Source organism: Gopherus evgoodei, chromosome 5 (genome assembly GCF_007399415.2).
Source record: "Gopherus evgoodei ecotype Sinaloan lineage chromosome 5, rGopEvg1_v1.p, whole genome shotgun sequence".
NCBI lineage: Eukaryota > Metazoa > Chordata > Testudines > Testudinidae > Gopherus > Gopherus evgoodei.
In genome coordinates, this window is record NC_044326.1 from 62,874,154 (window position 1) to 62,897,015 (window position 22,862).

General features: G+C 39.3%; 1 protein-coding gene across 3 annotated transcripts; it reads left to right on the forward strand.

Moving 5' to 3' along the window:
* The first annotated feature begins 13 nt into the window (after window positions 1–13).
* CASP3 (caspase 3) lies at window positions 14–22,862 on the forward strand. Of its 3 annotated transcripts, XM_030563139.1 has the most exons (8): window positions 23–87; window positions 9,939–10,011; window positions 13,414–13,504; window positions 15,274–15,398; window positions 15,956–16,084; window positions 19,405–19,580; window positions 20,081–20,198; window positions 21,216–22,862. In XM_030563139.1, exons 3-8 carry the CDS (start codon window positions 13,431–13,433, stop codon window positions 21,440–21,442), a joined length of 849 nt encoding a protein of 282 aa, XP_030418999.1. In that variant the 5' UTR covers window positions 23–87; window positions 9,939–10,011; window positions 13,414–13,430; the 3' UTR covers window positions 21,443–22,862. The 3 variants fall into 3 exon arrangements, with proteins under 3 accessions (XP_030419000.1, XP_030418998.1, XP_030418999.1); XM_030563140.1 differs by lacking the exon at window positions 9,939–10,011 and having other exon boundaries at window positions 14–83; XM_030563138.1 differs by lacking the exon at window positions 9,939–10,011 and having other exon boundaries at window positions 15–87.

A 22,862-nucleotide genomic window follows, 5' to 3' on the forward strand; every position in this document is an offset into this window, starting at 1 on the left:
CAATCTCCTTTAGCCCGCTAGAGCGGGGAGGGGGAGGAGGCGGCGGCGGCAGGTCGGTGGCTGTGCTGGACGGGGAGCGCCTGGCAGGTACCGGGGCGTGGTGGGAGCAGCGATCGAGGCGTGGGGTCCCCGCGGGGTATGGGGGGTTGCCGGAGCCTGGCTGCTCGCAGGGTGGCGCTGCCCCCCCGCTTAGCCCGGGCAGGTCCCAGCCTCGCTGCCTTCGGGCGAACAAAGAGCCCGGGTGGCTCCGGCTGCCCTGCTCCCGGGCCGGGCTCTGAGCGGAGCAGCGGGGCTCGCTCAGGAAAGGGGGCTTGGCTCGTTCTCGCTGTCTGGCGTGGAAGCAACAGACGATCCGAGGTTACTGCCCGAGGCACCTTCCCCCCTCGCCCTTCCCGAGCCGATAGGCGCTGCGAGCCTGGCACCCGCCGCCGACATGCAGCCACTTCTGCGGAGCGGCAGGGTGGGGTTAACAGGGTTCCGGGGCTGCGCTTGTTGTCAAGTCCCCTATAGCTCTTCCGTAATAATTATGTGTTGTCGGTAGTTATTTCTGTATTAGGCGCTCTTATTCCAGTCCCAGCCCGTGAGAGCCTTTGTCCGGGTTCGCTTAACTCGTCTAGACAAGCCCGTACCCATAATGCCTACAGTGTCAAAATATGAAAGTAAAGTTCTATTAAAAGTTAAAATATAGATGCAATATGAATTAATGAATACGATTTTTTTTACTGCAGTGCAAGATGCTTTCTTGTAATGCAATGCAAGATGCTTTCTTTTCCCTCCTGCATGCACAGCTAGAATAGACTAACCATTTTCAGTTTCCTAGAGTTTGTTTCTGACTCTCCTGTTCTTACACGGTGCTGTGGGAGAATGTTGAAAGAAATCTAATTTAATTTACTTTAAGGTTTTGTATGGAAATAGTAATAGTAATTAATTAAACTCGCAGTCGAATCTTTCAGCTCCTCTCACTGTCAGCATATAGTAATACGAAATTGGAGTATATATGCCTGAGGGCATTCGGTAGGTTGAGAGGGATCTGGATGTGGGTAGCTCTGGGGATCCGGGTGCACAGGGGCTTGTTGTGGGGTTCTAGGTGTAACAGTAATGGGACTCTGTAGAGGGTCCAGGTGAAGGTGGTTGGGCTCAGTGGTGGGGGAATATTGGGGGGATAGAGTTCAGCATGGCTATCTGGGTGTGGGAGGCTCAGTGAGGGGTTCAGATGCTAGAGGTGTGGAGCTCAGTGGGGTTGGGATCCAGGTGCAGCTGGTTCTGGCTCAGAGGGGTGGAGATCTGGGTGTGGATGTCTCGTTGGGGTGGGCCAGGTGCCTGGGGAATGGGACTCATAGCAAGGGGAGGGGGGTGTCAGCTGAAGGATCTGAGTATGAGAGGGTCTGTATGCATGGGGGTTGGGTGGATGGGGAAAAGCTCCCTGTACAGGAATCGCTCCCCCTGCAGCTGAGGAGCAATGGTTGCAGGAACTGTTGGGGAGTGCAGGGGTTTGCAGAGATTCCTGCAGCTTAGGGAGAAATCTGAGGGTGGGTCTGACAGGCCCTAGATGCTGTGCAGGGGCAAGAGGAAGTCCCGTCCTCCCCAGCCCAGCCAGGACTAGCAGCTGAGCCTGGTGCAAGGTAGGAGCCACCAGCTGGGTCTTCCCAAGTTTCGCCTCTTGCTCCCCAGTGATTTACCTGTCTGCCAGCTGCCCTGGGCACCCAAAACATACTGCTGGGGAGGGTTGTATGACCACACTTGTGGCTTCCCTTTGTTTCCCTGTCAGAAAGTCATTTTTCTGCAGGGAAGCAAAGCAGTCTCTGCGGGGGACATAAATTTTGTGCATGTGCAGTGGCACAGAATTCCCCAAAGAGTTAAGTGTAGGACAGAAAACTGGCAGTGGCATTTACCCAAGTTGTTTACTAGAGAATCTTCAGTGACCACTGCTGGTCAGCTCCGCACATCAGTTTTAAGTCTTACCTGAAAAATGGTACCGCCTCAACTTGTTTCTCCAGAGCACAGTGTTGGGGCATTGGAGCTGTATTGTCTAAGGCCCATTCTGCAATCAGATCCACACAGGCAGCCATGTAGATAGGTCTGCCCACATGTATCTGAGTGCAAGATTAGCACTTTAGAAGGAAAAGGGTTAGTATCTGCTCTGTCACTGACTCTTTGTGATTGATTGACTGAAGTTATAACCTTACAGTATACAATTGGACCCAAGTGCCAATATTCCATTGGCTTTAGTAAGCCTCTGCAACAGAACAAAGATCCATCTACAGGGCACAAAACTTTACCTATCTGTCACTACACATCACCATAAACTACTACCAATAGAGCCCAGTGGTTTGAAGAGATCAGCTCATGGGTGAAGAACATCTGATTTAAAACTGAATCTGAGCAGAGAAAGGAATTTTGAAAATTGTGCAACCGTGGTGCCATCTCCTTTGGTTGAAGGTACACATCCACAATTGGTCAGTTCCATCTGTAGTTTAGGAGTGCTCCTGGATTCCTTGCTGATGCTAAATTCTCACATAGCAGTATCCATCAGTGACTTTTTACCATCTCTGGTTGGTTAGGAGACGGCCAACAATGAGTTATATACAGCTATACAGGTCTTTGTCACTTCTTCAGGCACTGTGGGACTTTCCACCATAAAGTTAAAACTCTTCTGTGTAGTATACAGGACTTTCTCAGGGGCCAGCTGAGATTGTAAAATAAACTCCCACTGAAACTAAGGACCATCACAAACCTCATCACCTTCTGCTCCAACTGCAAGGCACATTTCTTCAACTCTTTGCTAACATAAATTCATAGCCACATGTGCATTTAAAACAAACCAAAACAAAATACTACGGAGTACACTCAGTACTCTGGGAAGAAGATGAAAGAGAGAATAAACTACACACTGCGTAATGAACTACTGGAGTGGGCTTAGAAACTACATTGATGAGTTCAGTATAAGAACCTGTATACAGGAAGTTCTCGGACTTATAACACAACGCAATTTTGAGGAACGAATTGTAAGTCGAAACGTTGTAAGTTGAAACTGCTTTTCCCATAGGAATCAATGGTATGAAGGGGGGATTCATTCCTGAACTGAGGCTTGATACGCTATTTTCACCACAATAACCCAGATTTTTGTACTAAATTAATTATAGATTACTAATGTTGCAACATCAGTGTATTTACTAAAAAAAACAGGAGTACTTGTGGCACCTTAGAGACTAACAAATTTTATTTCAGCATGAGCTTTCGTGAACTACAGCTCACTTCTTCAGATGCATAGAATGGAACACACAGACAGGAGATATTTATACATACAGAGAACATGAAAAGGTGGAAGTATGCATACTAAATATCTCCTGTCTGTGTGTTCCATTCTATGCATCCGAAGAAGTGAGCTGTAGTTCATGAAAGCTCATGCTGAAATAAATGTGTTAGTCTCTAAGGTGCCACAAGTACTCCTGTTCTTTTTGGGGATACAGACTAATACAGCTGCTACTCTGAAACAATGTATTTACTGTACACTGTATTTTGTAAACAGCATTCAAATAAACATATACACTCACATGTGCTGCTCAGAATGCCAGCCTCCCAGGCTCAGAAAGCCAGGGAGAATGGGACACATGCTGAGCCTCAGCCAATCATTGTTCAAGCTTTCTGATTGGCTGAGCCCAGGGTCAGGAGCCAATCAAAAACAATTGGCAACCGTACCCAGCAACAAACTACCCTGCTGCTTTGAAGCCAATCAGAAGCAACCCTTTCCAGCTCCATACCAGCATAAAGCAACCAGGAAATATTTCAAGCGAACTTTATGCAAATTGAGCGTAGTAAGGGCGAAACTGGCAGTCAGTTGAAAAGTCTTGTAAGTGGCATCTGATGTAAGTCGGGTGTCATAAGTCCAAGGACTCCCTGTAGAATAGAAATAAGCCTTGAGCTATCTTGCTAAATAGAAATTACAGAGGAGATTCTATGGCAGGGATGGTCAATTATTTTTTTGTCAAGGTCCAAATTTCTTGGTGGAAAATCCAGACTAGCAAAAATAACAACAATAATGATAATAAGTAAATTAAAAGATTCTGGGGTCCGTTCAAAAGTATCTTGCAGTCTGGATTTGACCCACGGTCCGCCTGTTTACTACCCCTGCTCTATGAAGTAGCCTAAACCCAAATGTCCCCTACCTTAATGTTGTAATATCAATAGATAGTTATAAAAAATTTGCATTGAGTTCTCAAAAAACTAATGTAATGTAGCCACTGTGTTAAATGTTATGTGCTCCCTAAACAGCAGCAGCAGCAGCAAAAAATATGATATGGTGATGACATCAGTAAGATACTATATAACAGTCGTACAGAATACATGCCATCCACAGCCTCAGAAACAACCCTGACAGTATAATCAAAGAGGCTGATAAAGGAGGTGCTGTTGTCATCATGAACAGGTCTGACTACCAAAAGGAGGCAGCCAGACAGCTCTCCAATACCAAATTCTACAGGCCCCTTTCCTCGATCCCACGGAGGAATACACTAAGAAACTGTACCATCTACTTAGGACACTCCCTACGCTAACACAAGAACAAATCGGCATACCCTTAGAGCCCCGACCGGGGTTATTCTATCTGTTACCTAAGATCCACAAACCTGGAAATCCCAGACACCCCATCATCTCTGGAATTGGCACTCTCACTGAAGGACTGTCTGGATATGTGGACTCTCTACTCAGACCCTACACCACCAGCACTCCCAGCTATCTTCATGACATCACTGATTTCCTGAGAAAACTGCAATGCATTGATGACCTTCCAGAAAACATCATCCTAGCCACCATGGATGTAGAGGCTCTTTACACAAACATCCCACACACAGATGGAATACAAGCCATCAGGAACAGTATCCCTGATGATGCCACAGTACAACTGGTTGCTGAGCTTTGTGACTGTATCCTCACAGACAATTATTTCAAATTTGGTGACAATATATACCTCCAGACCAGTGACACAGCTATGGGCACCTGCATGGCCCCACAATATGCCAACATTTTTATGGCTGACCTGGAACAACACTTTCTCAGCTCTCATCCACTCACACCCCTTTTCTACCTACGCTACATTGATGACATCTTCGTCATCTGGATCTATGGGAAGGAGACTCTGGAAAAATTCCACCACGATTTCAACAGCTTCCACCCCACCATCAACCTTAGCCTGGACCAATCTACATGGGAAATCCACTTCCTAGACACCATGGTACACATAAGTGATGGTCACGTTAACACCACTCTGTACCGAAAACCCAGCGACCACTATGCCTACCTTCGTGCCTCCGGCTTCCATCCCGGACATACCACATGTTCCATCCTCTACAGCCAAGCGCTGAGGTACAACCGCATTTGCTCCAGCTCCTCAGACAGACACTAGCACCTACAAGATCTTCACCAAGCACTCTCAAAACTATGATCCCCGCATGAGGAAATAAGGAAACAAATCAGCAGAGTCAGGCATGTACCCAGAAGCCTCCTGCTACAAGACAAGCCCAAGAAAGAAACCAACAGAACTCCACTGGCCATCACCTACACTCCTCAGCTAAAACCTCTCCAGCGCATCATCAATGATCTACAACCCATCCTGGACAATGATCCCTTGCTTTCAGAGGCCTTGGGAGGCAGTCCAGTCCTCATCCACTGACAACCCACCAACCTTAAGCATATTCTCACCACACCATAGTAACTCTAACTCAGGAACCAATCCATGCAACAAACCTTGATGCCAACTCTGCCCACATATCTACACCAGCGACACCATCACAGGACCTAACCAGATCAGCCACAACACTGGTTCATTCACTTGCTCGTCCACCAATGTAATATACGCCATCATGTGCCAGCAATGCCCCTCTGCTATGTACATTGGCCAAACTAGACAATCCCTACATAAAATCATAAATGGACACAAGTCAGATATTCAGAATGGCAGTATACAAAAACCTGTAGGAGAACACTTCAACCTCCCTGGACACACACTAGCAGATTTAAAGGTAGCCATCCTGCAGCAAGAAAACTTCAGGACCAGACTTCAAAGAGAAATTGCTGAGCTTCAGTTCATTTGCAAATTTGACATCATCAACTCAGAATTAAACAAAGACTGTGGATGGCTAGCCAACTACAAAAGCAGCTTCTCCTCCCTTGATTTTCACACCTCAGCTGCTAGAAGAGGGCTTCATCCTCCCTGATTGAACTAAGCTCATTATCTCTAGATTGATTTTTTTTGCCTGCATATTTATACCTGTCTCTGGAAATTTCCACTACATTCATCTGATGAAGTGGGTATTCACCCATGAAAGCTTATGCTGCAATATGTCTGTTAGTTTATAAGGTACCATAGGACTTTTTGTTGCTTTGTATAGTTGATGTATTTTAAACGGAATCAGCTTTGTTTAAGCTAGGGGTCATATTGGTGTTGGGGGGGAAAGTTGGTGGTACTTTAAGCTCCATCCACAGCCCCCGTGTAGCAGGATGTTTTTGCTAAAATGGTCAGGAGTGAATAGCTGGGCCATGTCTACACTGAGAATTTATCCTGTTTCCAGCAACTGATTGCCAGTCACTGAAATATCTGCACCAATGCAAACAAGAAAGCTGTAATTTGCATTTGTGGAGTTTACCCCCATGTGAATCCAGTGGGGATGGAGTATTGGGTGTGTCTTGCCCCTTTTCTGGACAGTAGGGATAGGCACCATTATGGTAATTTAGTCTAACTTTCTACAGACCATTGAATTTAACCTCAAAATTTCTGCTTTGAGACTGAGACTCATGTTTGAACTAAAGCACATCTTTTAGAAAGATGGTATCCAGTCTAGATTTAAAGATGTTTTTAAATGATAGCAAATCTGCCATTTCCATAGGTTAAGATGTTCCAGTGATTAACTACACTGTTAAAAATTGCACCTAATTTCCAGTTTGAATTTTTCCAGCTTCAGCTTTCAGCCATTGAACATTGTTACAGCACTGTCTGCTAGGTTAAAGAGCCCTCCAGTATTGGATATCCTCTGTTTTTGTGTGTGATCAAGTTACCTCTACACACACTCTGATAAGGATCTGAAACTATTTACCTTAAGTCTCTCATTGTAAAGCATGTTTTCCAGCCCTCAAATCATTCTTGTAGCTCTTCTCTGAACTCTGTCCAATCCTTCAATATATGTGGAGTATTGCCTGTATTTTGTCTGAGCACATTTTCCGAGTATCAATTTACAAATAAAAATCATCTCAGATTAGTTTTATTGCAAGAAATTGCCTGTCAGTCTGTATTAACTTCTTCCACCTTAAATCTCTCTTCTTGTAGACTTGCCCATTGTTTAGTAGCAAGTTGCTATTATTCCCAAAAAATCTTTGTGCTTCAAAGCGTTCTGAAAATGGAGCCCCTGTGCAGTAAATACAAATATATCTGCATCATACTTCAGCTGCTCCTGGAAAATATAGCTTCTGCAGAATTCTGCAAATTGTGTTTTTTTTTTCCTCAGAATTATTGGGTTAAGGATTTTTTATTTTAGGGGACAGAGGAAGGAAATTTGAGAAGAAGAAAATTTGTTACTGTTCTGATCATTTCAATCAGTTAATAGGCAGTTTCAAATGCAGTATTGAAGAGACTTGCTGAATTTTGAAATATCATATAATATTTATTCATAGAATATCAGGGTTGGGAGAGACCTCAGATAGTCATCTAGTCCAACCCCTTGCTCAAATTAGAACCAATCCCTAGACTGATTTTTGCCACAGATCCCTAAATGGCCCCCTCAAGGATTGAACTCACAACCCTGGGTTTAGCAGGCCAATGCTCAAACCAGTGAGCTATCCCTCCCCCATTTTTATTAACCATATTGCATCATTTTGCTTTTTATTTAACTGACATCCAACGCAACTATTCGCCAGCTGTGTTCTGTGAACACCAACAGTTTGTGAAGCTTTTCCTTGATCATTCATACAATGAGATACTTTAAAAATTCTGCTTTAGGAGATTGGGAGGTCAGAAAATATACTTCTTTCCAGGTGGTATATGTATTATCAGTATTGACTATCAAGGACCAGTGTCATTTATTGTTGTCTTTCCATCCGTAGACAACAGGATGAAAATCTAATTAGAACTTTTCACACTGCTATAATTGTGTGGAAGTGGCTGTTGCAAAGCACTTTCCTTTTCACTTCTTGTCCCCCAACAGTGGGCCAGCACTGCAGTCTTTCAAAATTATTGGAGTAGAACTATTTTAGTAACCATTTTACAGTATTTATACACATTGTGATGTTAATCTTTTCACTTTAAAGTTGTCCTTGATGCTAATGGATGCTATGCTAGAAAATGGCTTGCATGACATTTTTCTGATCATGTGCTTTGTGGCTTGTGGTCTCTTGTTAGGTGAGCAACTCACCTAGCCAGTAGTAACCACAAACCAAGGTTTCAGTAGCATAATGGTTACCAAAAAGTGCAATATTTGGTACTGGTATAATTTCATATACAGAATTTAAATCAGTAGTTTAAATATTTGTAATTTGAGGTTTTAAGAGACAAATATTATGGTTTTGGTTTGGTTTGAGTTTTTTTCCTCATATACTAGCTCAGAGGTCGGCAACCTTTCAGAAGTAGTGTGCCGAGTCTTCATTTATTCACTCTAATTCAAGGTTTCGTGTGCTGGTAATACATCTTAAGGTTTTTAGAAGGTCTCTTTCTCTAAGTCTATAATATATAACTAAACTATTGTTGTATGTAAAGTAACTAAGGTTTTTAAAATGTTTAAGAAACTTCATTTAAAATTAAATTAAAATGCAGAGCACCCCGGACCGGTGGTCAGGACCTGGGCATTGTGAGTGCCACTGAAAGTCAGCTCGCGTGCCGCCTTCGGCACCTGTGCCATAGGTGGCCTTCCCCTGTACTAGCTATTCATTTTAGAGAGCTGTATTGTTCATGCCAGTATTTCCTGTATGCATATAGTCTATTTGTTCACATAGTTTACAATTTCCCACTTTACATGATTATAGTGGAACACCGGAAATAGTCAACTGTGGGAGGAAGTCAGAGAAATTATACAAAAAAAAAAAGACACTGACATTTGTTCTGAGACATTTATTTTACTCTGAGCAGAGCTTCATAACATAGCTGGCATATATTGAACATGTGCTGTCTTTGTCCCTTATGGTTTGCATATTTCAGGGGGTGTGGAGAAACCAAAGATAGTTCAGTTATTTGCTTCCAAGTCAAAGAAACTTTAATGTTGTTTACACTCTGATTCTCTATCATTAATTTCCCTTGTATGTTTCACAATTCAGACATATAGTACAAAAAAAAATCTTTGGTTATTTGCATTGACTTAAAACATGAATGCCATACAGTGAAGCATTGCCTGAGTGAGTTTAATCTCCTTAGGTTCAGATGGAGTTAGGGATTGCAGTTGCTCTAAATCATTTGACTATGGTCAAGAAATTATTTGATTAGTTGATCATTGTCCCAGCAAATGGGATAACTTAGAACAGCTCTGCTCATTTTTTAAAAAAAAATTTGAATAATATATTGTACAGGGAGACTGTTGCTGCAGTCATTTGTTGTAGTTTGCCAGCAGCTCTAATTTCAGGACCTGTTTCAACAGATTCTCTCTTTGCCCCTTCCGTCCTTAGGAAGCTCTAGGAAAAAGTATCTTTTTACCCATTTGATCATTGAATATTTTTAATAAAACAAATCAAATGATCCTAAAGGGTAAATCAAATGTCCCAAAAGCTAAGGAAAAAGGATCAGCATTCTGCTAGTAATCACGTCAGGTTTTTTTAAAAGTTTCCTTTGCTATTTAAAGTTCCTATTATCTGACTGCATGCACATAACTGATACTTTAAGACTCAGGAAAAAAAATTCAAAGAGCAGAACAATTATAATTAATTCTAAACATGTTCGCTCAAAGGTGCTTTTTTGTCCCCTGTAGCATGAGATCATCCTCCCTGGATAAATGTGCATTTTCCTTGACAGAAAATTACATCACTGCATGGCTAACTAAGGTGAGGTAATTCTTAGTACTCTAAGTCAGCAAGAATGAGCATTGCCCTCCGAAGAGTATTGCTATTATGTGGTGTTGGCATCGGTGCTGTGGAATAGAGAAAAATTGTTACTGACAGCGTGTGTCTGAATGCACAGCAAAAAAACAGATGTCTGCTGATGGGTCTCTGTGTCTGTTTTTTTTTTTTTTTTTAAGAAGTGTAGCTAACTTGCTTCATTAAGAGACTCAAAATTCCATAAACATTAAAGGTGAACTACAGGTCTCATTTTGAAAATGATATAAATGAATCTGTAGTTACTTAATGCTCAAATAGCAAAGGTAAATAGGACATTCAACACAACTGATCTTACCCTAACTTTCTTTCCCGGCACTTCAGCTTCCAAAAGGTGCACAGGCCATCTCCACTCAGATGCTGTAGAATGCATCTGACTGGAAATTGTAGCTGCCACTGGAACCATGCTGAGCCGTGGAATTGGCCGAAGGGGGTGTAGTAAGTGGCATTTTTATATTTTGTAGCATGGTTTTTCCAAGTGTTTTTATATTGTTTAAAATATTTTTATAAGCACTGAATCATGTTATAATTCAAAAGTAACACTTACTAGAGGCCCTATTGTCCCAAGTCAAGTGGGCTCTCACAGTAATTGTGATGTCACAAAAAAACGTAATTTAGAATCACTGGAGCAGACCAAACATCTCTGACTTCAGTCACTGTGAAGCTGTGAGGTGGTAAAGTTAATTTATGGTCATTATGTGCTGAAGGCCCACTTATTTTTCCTATCTGGAGTATTCATTGTTACTCTATTAATTGTATTAGTATGCATGCAGCAATCAGCTCTTCCTTCCCACAACACTGCACTGTGGGATGCATATCCATGGTGCATCACTCACCCTGTCAATTATGGTGTCCCCAGTGTGGACATGATCTGTCGACAGAGGAAGCAAGTGTGAACACGCTTTGGCAATTTTTCTTTTGTCAACTTTTAGGTGTTGACATAAGTTTTTGTCAACAAAACTTGGTAGTGTAGACAAGCCCTGAGAGAGTTTCTAATCCCTGCAAGCTACTTAGGAGTGGAGCTTGCACGGATTAGAAACACCAATTCAATAGGTGCTTAGATATTATAGTGTTGAGGGCAATAAATAATACCTCATTTTAAAATATTTCTGCAGTTTCATCTTTTAAAGACTCCTGATCTGTAGCCAAACTAAGAATTATGAAATGGAAAAATATGCACAATGGTGAAAGATTTGTATTCTTTTTTTGTTTCAGTCTACTAGCAATTTCTTTTTGCCATTTTCTGTCTCTTTTCTACCCCTTTCTTGTTGTGTGCATCTTTTTTCTCCTCTTTCCTTGAATCTACTCCTTTTTGTGTATGCTTCTGTTCTTCCTGGAGGTTCTGCAGTCCCCTAATTCCCCACCCTCCACTCGAAAAAGGCACAGAATAAAGGTAAGCCCTGCATTTGGCTCCTTAATCTTTTAATGCAGCCTTATCAGTTGGCCAGAGTTTGCTAGGGGCTTCTTCCTGGGGCTTAGTACATTGTCTACAAAGTCACACGGCACATGTTGTCCTAACATAAAGAACTAAATTTGGTTTTATGTGAACATGTGCTGCTATTAGACCACCTTCTCTCTATCTGTATCTGTCTCTTTCCACAATATTTCTATTCTCAGACCACCATCTTCTTTTCTTTTTTTCTCTATATTCTTCTCTTTGGGATTTAAAAAAAAAAAGACTAAAGCAATTTAAAATGATGCTCCTTGTCCAGTGCTACAGTATGTGCTCATAGTGCTGAGCAGGCAAGTTTAGCAGCGCAGACACATTTCCCCCTACATTTGATTGTCCTGAAGGCAACTGCTAAAATTTAGGGTAGTATTATGCCATATTTGATCCCCTTGCAGGTTCACATCCAGGGAATCTAATCTTCTACTGATTTCCAGGATCCTAGCTTTCAGGTCTGTAAAAATAGTCTAGAAACATTTAGTGGTCAAGGAGTTGTCTTAATTACATTAGAGCCCCAATTGATATAGAAAATGTACCCGGAGTATACATGGGACATCTTTTGAAGCCACTGAAAAATAACAGACTTTTTTCTTTAAAAATAGAGGTGCATGTAATGATGTTAACACTTTTGGTGCATTAGTAATTGCATCCACAGAAGATGGACTCACATGGTTCTGAGGATATTCACAATATATTAAGACACACATTGGCTAGAGCAAAGGGGGAAGTGAATAAAACAACAATATGGCTGTGAAAGGATCAAACTTGCATTGCCAGCTCCACGCTTAACCAAAGCAGAGAATACTATTTTTCTTCATCTTGTCTGATCAGCAACACTTGCAACTTGAGATCTTTCATTATTTAAAATTTTATATAGATCCATTCTATCACATAATTCAGAAGGTGATGCAACAATCCTTGCAATGGACGAATATGGAATAACTAGCTCATCAAGGAAGTTTCTTTCAAACTCTTGTCATTTCATAGCTGGCTTAGTCCGTGAAGCATGAGGGTTTATCGCTCTCACTACTTTGTCATCTCTAACGTGTAACGATAAATTTTCTTGCTCTCTGTATAAATATCTAACCCTTTTTTGAATGCTGTTAAATCTTGGACTTGATAACTTGTGACAATTGTTCCACAGAAACAATTGCATTGTGTGTTTTTAAAAATATATATATACATTTAATTGGTTTTAAACTTGTTGCCTCTCAATTTCCTTATAAGTTCCTTTTCCTGTGTTATGATGGAAGGTAAATAGGAACAGCCAATATATGCTCTCTATACTATTCTGTTGTTTAATCTTTTTTAAAAAAATATTTGTTACAGTAGCATCCATACGCTCACTAGGGTGAGACCCAGTTGTGCTAAGTGCTGAACCCATATGAACCCATAGGAAAACATGGTCCTTCTCTCAAAGAACTTACAATCTAGTATCTGTCTCCTATGGAAGTCTCAAATCATTTGTATTGCCTGTCTCTTTGTCTCTTTTGTTTCCCTTGTGTCTCTTTTGAGATGAGGTGATTGGAACTTCAAAGTGCAGTAATAACATGAATTTATATAACAGCATTATATTATTTTTCAGATTTTTTTTCTGTCCATCTGTTTCTACAGCCTAATATTTTAATTGCTTTTTTGAGTTGGTGGTTATCATTAAACCATTCATAATGAGTGGGTACAGTTAATAGTGGGTACAGTTTCTATAGAATCCAGATTCCTTCCACCCAAATTCCTTCTTTTGAATATGTAAACATTGGATTTTATCTATCATGCTACCCAGTTGCCTAATTTTATTAGGTCCCTCTGAACTTCCTCACACTAGCACAGCAACAGGAAACAGTTGTAGTTAAACTGTGAATAAAAGGAATTTGTGTCTTACTTTTCTATTTTCTTATGTTTTCAAGTTAACATAAGAACAACAATGGCGGATGTAAAAGATGAACTGCAATCAGGTCATGATGAGGCAGATGCAAAATCTCTCTTTGGTTCCCAAGGGTGAGTGTGGTGTTTCTAGTTTTCTTTAATACATTTAATATTTAATGTCCTGAGAAGGAGCCCTCTAATGAAATTGCATGGCGAAACTGCAAATAACACAAACTGAATAAATATCAAAGATTAGTTCATCAATATTGCAATGTTAGTAAATAACTTTTAAAAAATCAGATTCACACCCAATGTAACTTAGTCTACTGCAAAACTGAATGAATATATATATATAGTTTTGCAGTAGACTATTTATAAGACGCAAGGAATTAAAGAATAAAAAACAGGCTGGGGAGTCTGTGTCTCCCTAAGAGCTGACCAGATAGTTCCTTTTAATGTTCCAGTTAACATTGGTTTGGATTTGGCAGCCTTACAAGCTTTTGAAAATCAAGTTCTGCATAGGCAGATTACGGTTAAAGTGCAATGACACTAACGTTGTAATATGTACAATGAAGGTGAGGCTACCTTAATTGAAATGTTTAGTGGAGGGAGACAATGAGTAAAGCAAGGGATTCTCAGCAAGCATAAAGGTGTGTGTGTGTGAAGCTGTATGGACTTGGTGCTTTGATAGCTTTATCCAGAAGGCGTATAACAGTTTCACTATTGAGAATAACTTTGCACAGGACTTGTATCAGTTTTTGTGAACACTTTTGTGTAGCTTGTAAAGAGTGCAGACACTTGATAAATGTTCCACATTAGTCTTTGCCTGGGGCTCTGTGGATTTTGTATGTCCACTGAGCAGTAATATAAATTACTTTCATGGTCTCTATCTGGTATACATATGCTACTCAGAACTGCAAGCTGCTGCACATACATACCTATTGTTGTTGAGTTTAAAAAACCTGTTTATTATATTATTTGAAAAATAGAATGTGATGTGATCATATAGACTCCACTCTTGCAATCGTTTACATATGTGCTAACTTCAGGTATGTGATTAGTGACATCACTGTGAGTATTTGTATGAGTAAAATTTAAGCAGGATGAGAGTAATGGATTGTACTGCAATTAATGCGCACATAGGAAAAGAATTAAGGTTATACGCAAAGTTTTAACTTTGTCGTTTCCTAGCTCTTGGGCACTTAACGTGTGCAATCTTAACTTTCTGTTAATGTAGCTTTTTGATGGAATTGAATTTTAAGTTTAAACTCTTAGCACCAATTCTGCCCTCAGATACACACACAACTGTTGTCTATTGATGTAAGTAGGAGTTGTGTTATATGTCTGAGGACGAAAGGATACAGTATGAAGGATACAATTTTTGGTTGATGGTGCTTCTTGTTTTGGCCATCTGTTTTGGTAATTTAGGTTTTTATATTCCCCTTTGCGGCGTACTATCAGTTTAGACATACTTCTGTCTAAATATTTTTACTTAAGATTGGTACAAGTTGCATATTAGATTACTGAAAATGCGAGATTAAAAATAGATTTTTTTTTTCATTTTATTTCAGTTTGACAGAACTGTATGCAGTCAGTTTCACAGTTTGGAGCCTTGCTATGCGAAGTAATCCTGCTAGCTGTTGCTCCAGCACCCATATGGAGCCCTAGTGACTTTAAAAATCAAGGGGTTGATATGATCTCATAGAAGTACTTACAATATTTAAAGAGCAAGTAGTGAAAATTATCATCACTTTCACTAGTTGCAAAAGAACCTTTCCAAAAAAATATGGAGAAAAATTAGAAAAAGACTAAGCTTATAAATCAGTTTTGGAAGTTTGCTCTTGTTAAGAATGGTTGTTTTTTTGGAAACTCATCTGTTATATTATCTGGTTTCCATACAGAAAGAGCCTGCCTGTTAGCAAATCCATGGACTCTGAAATACAGCCAGATGAGAGTTACAAAATGGATTATCCAGAAATTGGGATATGTATAATAATAAATAATAAGAACTTCCTGCCAGCCACTGGTAACTGTTCATATTTCTATTTTGTTTTTAAAGCTCTTCTTAATTCAGAGAAATTGGTAAAATGTAATCTTCTTCAAAGTTAACTATGCAACCAGATGACTGATGTTTTTAATGTAAAAATGTAATGGTTTAAATGTGTAAATTCTCATGGTAGCTACTTCCAAATATCTCTTTGTGGGGGGAAATTACAAGTGTAGGAAATCATACTTATCAAGCTGATTTTAACAGCCAATATCTTTTTTATTTTTCGCAGTTTTAGAGATATTAATGTGATTGCTTAGGCCCATAGTCTGTTGTTGGTGAGGGTTTTTTGGGTTGTTTGTTTTTTTTTCAAAATTTTCATTTTGAAATGAAAAATCTTTTTGCTTTATTTGTGATAAATGTGTAGAGTCAAATTCTGCTCTGCTTCACTGGTATAAATCTGGAGTATTTGCTTCAGTGGAGTTGGTCTAGACTTGTCCTGGCATAACTGAGCAGAATTTGGCTCTGATACCTGAAATCAGCTATACTGTGTTTTTTGCATCAAGTTAAAGTGATTCTTCTTTTCAAATACAAAGGAATGTCATTCCGATCTGGTACTGATGCAGATGCTGCACACATCAGAGATACTTTTATGAGTTTGGGATATAAAGTCAACCTTCACAATGATCGTACAGGGAAGCAAATGTTTGACATCTTGCAAAATGGTAAGTAGTAATAATCTGGGTCTGTATTATTAAAATGTATCTATAGTCTAAAATTATATACTTTAAAATTTTAGATAAGAGTAAGTGGTCAGTACTACTTACAAGTAGGAAATTGTGGATGCTAAAAGACAAAAACAAAACAAAACAGGTTCTTTGGGCTTGATCATGTAAGCTGCTGAGCCCTCTGGGATGATCCAGCAAAGCACATGATTCACTTTAAGCATGTGAGTAGTTCATTGACTGCGTATGGCTACTGACATGCTTCAGTGCTTTGTAGGATTAGCCCCATATTCAGCACCTTGCAGGACTGAGCCCTATGTGCAATTTTTGCTGCTGTCCTCAGAATCTGAACTCTTTTACCTCCAGGTAGGTGTTCAGAACTAACTGAGATCATTTACATGTTACTTTTCTGTCACAATTCCTAGTTTGGAAAGAGAATGAAGGATTTTTTTAAAAATCTATTTTAGAATATAAAGTGTCTTTGTGTAGAGGTCTGCTTTACTGTCTATTTCTAAACTAGTTACTCTGCTTAAATGCCACTGTGTTTAACTAAACTTTTTCTTTTCATGTTTCCTAATACCTCCTTCCTGTTACATTCACAGTGAAACAAAGGCATATGTTTGAGGGGTTTTTTTTTCTCCTTACATTTCTGCTACAAGGCGGCTACCCTCATCTGCCTTTACTTCTGTGCACATCACCTATCACAGGTTATTGTGGCATCTTAGCAAGGTCTGCCCTTGTCCCTAACATTTGCTCGATCTCTGGGAGAACAGTACCAGGAAAAACTAAGTCCAGACCTGAGAATACAGTCTCTCATTTTGATTATCCCCCTCAACCATGCTAGAGAGAGAGAAATCTACATAATGATGCAGTAAAAGTGAGCTACCAACTCCCCCATCTAATCTGTAAAATTCTGGGAAGGAGAACAATAGAGTCAAGCTGGGAAGACATGTCAAGTGGGGTCCCGCAGGGGTCGGTCCTGGGTCTGGTTCTGTTCAACGTTTTCGTCTGTGATTTAGATAATGGCATAAAGAGTACACTTATATAGTTTGTGGACAATACCAAGCTGGGGGAGAGTTGCAAGTGCTTCGGAGGATAGGATTAAAATTCGAAATGATCTGGACAAATTGGAGAAATGATCTGAAGTAAATAGGATGGAATTCTACTTAGGAAGGACCAATCAGTTGCACACATACAAAATGGGAAATGACTGCCTAGGGAGGAGTACTATGGAAGATGGAGGTCATAGTGGATCACAAGCTAAATCTGAGTCAAAAGCATAACACTGTTGCAGATAAAGCAAACATTATTCTGGGATGTATTAGCAGGAGTGTTGTAATCAAGACCTGAGAAGTAATTCTTCTACTCTACTCCATGCTGATAAGACCTCAGCTGGAGTACTGTGTCCAGTTCTGGGCATCATATTTCAGGAAGGATGTGGACAAATTGGAGAAAGTCCAGAGGAGAGCAACAAAAATGATTAAGGTCTAGAAAACATGACCTGTGAGAAAAGATTGAAAAAAAAAATGGTTTGTTTAGTCTGGAGAAGAGAAGACTGGGGGAGAACATATGTTTTCAAGTACATAAAAGGCTGTTATAAGGAGGAGGGTGAAAAATTGTTCTCGCTAACCTCTAAAGATAGGGCAAGAAGCAATGGGCTTAAATTGCAGCAAAAGAGGTTTAGGTTGGACATTAGGAAAAACTTCCTAACTGTCAGGGTAGTTAAGCACTGGAACAGTTTGCCTAGGGAGCTTGTGGAATCTCTGTCTTTGGAGGTTTTTAAGGACAGGTTAGACAAACACGTCAAGAATGGTCTAGTTATTACTTAGTCCTGCCTTGAATGCAGGAAACTGGACTAGATGACCTATCAAGGTCCTTTCCAGTCCTACACTGCTATGATTCTATGAACAACACCATAGGAGCAGAGTGAGATGAGGAATAGGCCAATGCAAGGTTAGAGGAAGGGTAGAGCAGTTTATGAACAATTTTGAAAATCAGGAATGATATTTTGAATTGGATTCAGAGGTAGAAAGCCTGTAACATGGTTCCTCTTTCTGAAGGAAAAGAATATTCTGGGGGGGAACGTTCTGGATCACTCAACGTTGCAGGGTAGAATGATCAGAAAAATTATAAAAGGAATTAATTGCAATAGATGGGAGCTAGTGATCAAAGAATTAACGAAAGGAGATGTAGAGTTGGATGTCATTAACATAGAAATATAGATAGGGTACTATAGGTAAGAGCTTAGCTAGAAATTATGTCTTAAGTACGAGCTAGAATTGCTGTGTTGTCAATAGTAAAAAGAGCCAAGAACTGAGCCTTAAAATGCTCGTGTTAGTAAATGATGGGAAAATAAAAAGCCACAAACACAGATGAAATAGGAGTTGTTGAAACTAAGAGATACTGTTGTAGAACGCTGACTTCTTGTTTAAGAATATAAATTTCTATAATATCAAATATCACTAAGATAAAATTGGATGAGAAGATAGGGGTCTATAATAAAAGTTAAGTAGTAAATAATTAACCATTGAGAGAGTAGATAGATGATTATGAGGGATTGGTAATATGATAGTTGCCCTCTTATTACAGGGTCCCTGGTTCAAATATAATCCAGGTTGGTAGTGATCCAACATTACCATGTAGAAAGTTTGTTTTTTGTCTAGGTCTCATTGGATATAGTGTTTATATTACAAAAACCATCATCATCATAGCTGTCATCAATTTTCAACCTTGTTGACCCTCTCAGTGGAAGACTAAATGGACATAGAGATTCACCTAGCCTTTTACCCAGGGTATTGTAGAGTTAGCACTAAAGGCTTTGGCACTCTGTTCCACAAGTATGCAGCAGTGCAGAGGAGGTGAAGGATACCAGTAAAGGGGCAAACACCCACTCTCCCAAAGTTCTCCCATCTGGTGCAGGTGGAGGCGACTGGGTTGGGTTGCGTTGTTGATTTTTTAGTTGCTTCTTGCCCCAGATACGACTGCTGCTCTGAACAATGCATGAGACTTAAAAAGGAGCAGATCCTCAGAACCTGTCTTGACTGCTAGGAGTGTAGAGAACAGCCATGCGAGAGCCGCTCCCAAAAATTAAATGCCCAAGACAGCCAATTACATAGTCTACTCCTAATGTTTGCCATTGTTTGCCATGGGCGGTTTCTCATTGTCACAGGTGAGGCACAATGGCTGGCCTGTATGTGTATGTGTAAGCGATTGTTGAACCCAGTGTTGCCAAATAAGGTCCTTGTTAACATCATAATAAACATACTTTTCTAATACATGAGAAGTTTCAAACACCAATTATTTCTCTTATCTTTTTCTAGTTGCTAAAGATGATCACAGCAATCGAAGTAGTTTTGTTTGTGTGGTGTTAAGTCATGGTGAAGATGGATTAATCTATGGTACAGATGGTCCTTTTGAATTGAAAATATTAACAGGCCTGTTCAGAGGAGACAGATGTAAGAGTCTTGTGGGAAAGCCAAAACTCTTCTTCTTTCAGGTAAAGCACAGCTGAGCTGCTACATACTTGAATAATGCAAGTTTTCCATTAGATGATGAGGCAAAGCTCAGAATTTTATACTGCTTATATTGATTTCAAAGGGACCACTTGCAGAGTAAAGGTGGCACTGTCTGGCTTTATGTAAGTAGGCAGATGTTGTAATAGGTCAAGTTATGCGTTCTAACAGGACTACCCAGAAATCTTTGAAACAACAGTCAGAATTTCAATAGATTCTTATATGCAAAACCAAAATTTTAAATTAATAAACCCATCATTTAGTCAAACTGATGCAATCAATTACATAAACTCCGATTGCCGTACTTGGCATTCAAACAGAACTAAAAAATGTTAAGTATAGGAATCTCATTCTTTTTATAGTTCATTTAATTGTTTTTCACATCAGGGAGATGTCAAAGTTTGAATTAAGAGTGGACACCATGGTGCTGATTACTGCTGACCTTTACAGTTTTTTCAATTTGTTTCCCCTCCTTTCTCTCCAGGCTTGTAGAGGGACAGAATTAGATTCTGGTGTTGAAACAGACAGTAGCTCAGAGGAAAATACATGTCAGAAGATGCCTGTAGAAGCAGACTTCCTATATGCATATTCTACTGTTCCAGGTAAGAAAGGTTCATGTCAAAATTCGTCATTGCTAAAATACATAGATGTTTGTCTGTATTAATGTTAAACTTGACTTGAAGGTGGTTGAATACACTTTTTTATTCTTTCATAAAACAATTCTCATTGCCTTTCTTTTTTCACTTTCTTGTGCTTATGCACAAAGTAAGAGAGCGTGAAATGCCTATTCCTACAATAAATTGAATGTTAAGGTATTTTTTCCACTGTCAAACCCTCCAGGCTCAAACATTCATTTGCAGTAGTACTGTGTGCCCTGTTAATCAGATCTATGCAAATAAATTATGGCAAGATACAAAAGTATATTACTATTTGGGATGCCTTTGGAAGTGCCTGACAATCAAGTTTTCTTCTGATGTATATATTCCACCCTCACTTGTAGTTCCTGCACAACCCAGAAATAGTGATTAATACAAACATAATGGGAGGAGGTCATCTAATTCTTCCTATTGTCCATATGAGACATTGTATTAGAACTCCTCTGATGCCATCCACAATTTCAATGGCAGGGAATAGATTACTAGCTTTATTCCTGCATACAATAGATTGGAGAAGGGCAAGGACGGTGATGCTGAGGTCTGAGTAACTGGATCCTGAATCTGTCTATACTGTCCTCTCTTCCTGATGTATATGTATCTTTCAATGGTGTAATTAAATAGAAACTGCTGCTGCACTTAGAACACTGGGTGGTGAAAGATGGATTGCCCAGCTTTGACTCTTCCTTTGTCTAGAGTTTGTCTAGATTAGTAAAAGAGGTCAGGGTTAGGCAATCTGAAAACTCTGCGTTGTGTTTTGGAGATGGAGTGGTCTTGTCTATTGAAAGTATATTGTGTTTATTTAAATAACAAGCTAGAGTCATTTATTTTAAAACTTTTTTTTTTAATTATTTTAACTCTTGATTACTCTTGATTCATTGTTCCCAAGAAAATTACTCTTGCAAACAAACTATTTTTTCCTGGACCAATTAAGTGTATTTTACTTAACAATTTATTCTTCTGTAGGCTATTACTCCTGGAGAAACTCATCAGAAGGCTCCTGGTTTATTCAGTCACTATGTTTGATGCTGAAACAACATGCAAAGAAACTTGAGCTTATGCAGATACTAACACGTGTAAATCGCAAAGTGGCACAATTTAGTTCTTATTCAAACCAACCAGGTTTTCATGGAAAGAAGCAGATTCCGTGTATTGTGTCCATGCTCACCAAAGAACTGTACTTCGTGCACTAAAGAACTTCACCTTGTAACTTACATTTCTCCCACTAAATAATTTCACACATTTGTTTTTGTAATGTATGCACAAACTGTGAGAAAACAAAACTAGCATTGAATATCACTTACAAATCTGAATTAGTGTTTACTATTCTATGTAGGTAATATAGATGAGACTTTAAGACCTTACTCAGAGCTAAACTTGTCCATTATTAGAACAGTAGAAGTTGGTGTTGCTCTCTCAAACTCAGGTTCGGGTAACTAAATACGGACAAACTTGAAAGTAATTCCAGAGGATTACTACTAATCTATATTACCTACTTTCTGGAAAAATGGAAGAAAGAGACAGGTTGAATTGCTTATTGGTTCTAGTATGACATTACATTTCATTCTGGCTGGAGGAAGAGAGAGAAGAAATTAGTGTATTCTGAATAGTTTCTCTTTCCATTTTTTACATAATTAGGGAACAGATTCAGAATATGGCATATACCAGTGCCATTTTGTTATTTTTGGCAATATTGTATTAGTGTCACTACAAATGAGTGGGTTTTAAAAGTACTGCAGAGAAATGTGTAAACTGTAGAAGCAGGTTATTACATTTGTTTATACAATAGTGTATCTTATTCAGAGTTTCTTATTCAGAGACTAATTTTTTGTCCTACACTCTGGCTTTTTAACTTTCTATCAAATATGAAAAGTTATGAGACTTAGCTTGTCAGTGCTAACTACCCTGCTTAAAAATACAATTAATACAATTGATTTTTGGAGTTGAGGAATTAAGAGGCCTGTCTTGCAAAATGCTCTTTGCATTCCACCCTCAACTCCCTGGGATATGAGGGTTCTCGACACCTCTTACAACCACCTCGGTCTCGATCCTGCAGGCAGCAAATTGAACTGCATATCTGAATGGTAAATTTTCACTTTTCATCCGTATTTGATAGGATTTTTTGTTTTGCTTTGCATTCTATAAATACCACATTTCATCTGTCCCATAAAGTAGATTTGTAGTGTTGGAGAAAAGTCAGTGATTTTTGTCTAGTATCAAATTTGATAATTAACTTTAAAGGTTTGGTAAAACAGGCATATTGAGTAAAATATGACACAGTAAATTAGTTCTTTTGATTTTTCATTTTGTGACAGTAAACTACACTAATACGGGAGTACAGGAAATAAAACAAAAGTGAAGCAGATTTTTTGTTATATATTAAATCATAATTTTTTTTATCTTCATTGATTCAGACTGACAATCTGCACCTTTTGATTAATGAAAAAGAAAACTCAGAATTGTAATGGCTGCATTGAACGCTTGCAGATAAGACTTTTTAAAACTTTTTTTAAAATAAGTTGAATAACTAATGGTAGCAACTACACCTTGTCATTTCAATAAGGAGTCTTTGGATCTTTTTTACTTATTAAATTAAATATTGCCTAAGTTAAA

Coding starts and splice junctions, on each gene's coding strand:
- CASP3 (XM_030563140.1), top strand. CDS start 13,431: ATGGCGGATGTAAAAGATGAACTGCAATCAGGTCATGATGAGGCAGAT. Junction 13,505..15,273: donor TCTCTCTTTGGTTCCCAAGG/GTGAGTGTGGTG, acceptor GTTTCCATACAG/AAAGAGCCTGCCTGTTAGCA. Junction 16,085..19,404: donor GTTTGACATCTTGCAAAATG/GTAAGTAGTAAT, acceptor ATCTTTTTCTAG/TTGCTAAAGATGATCACAGC.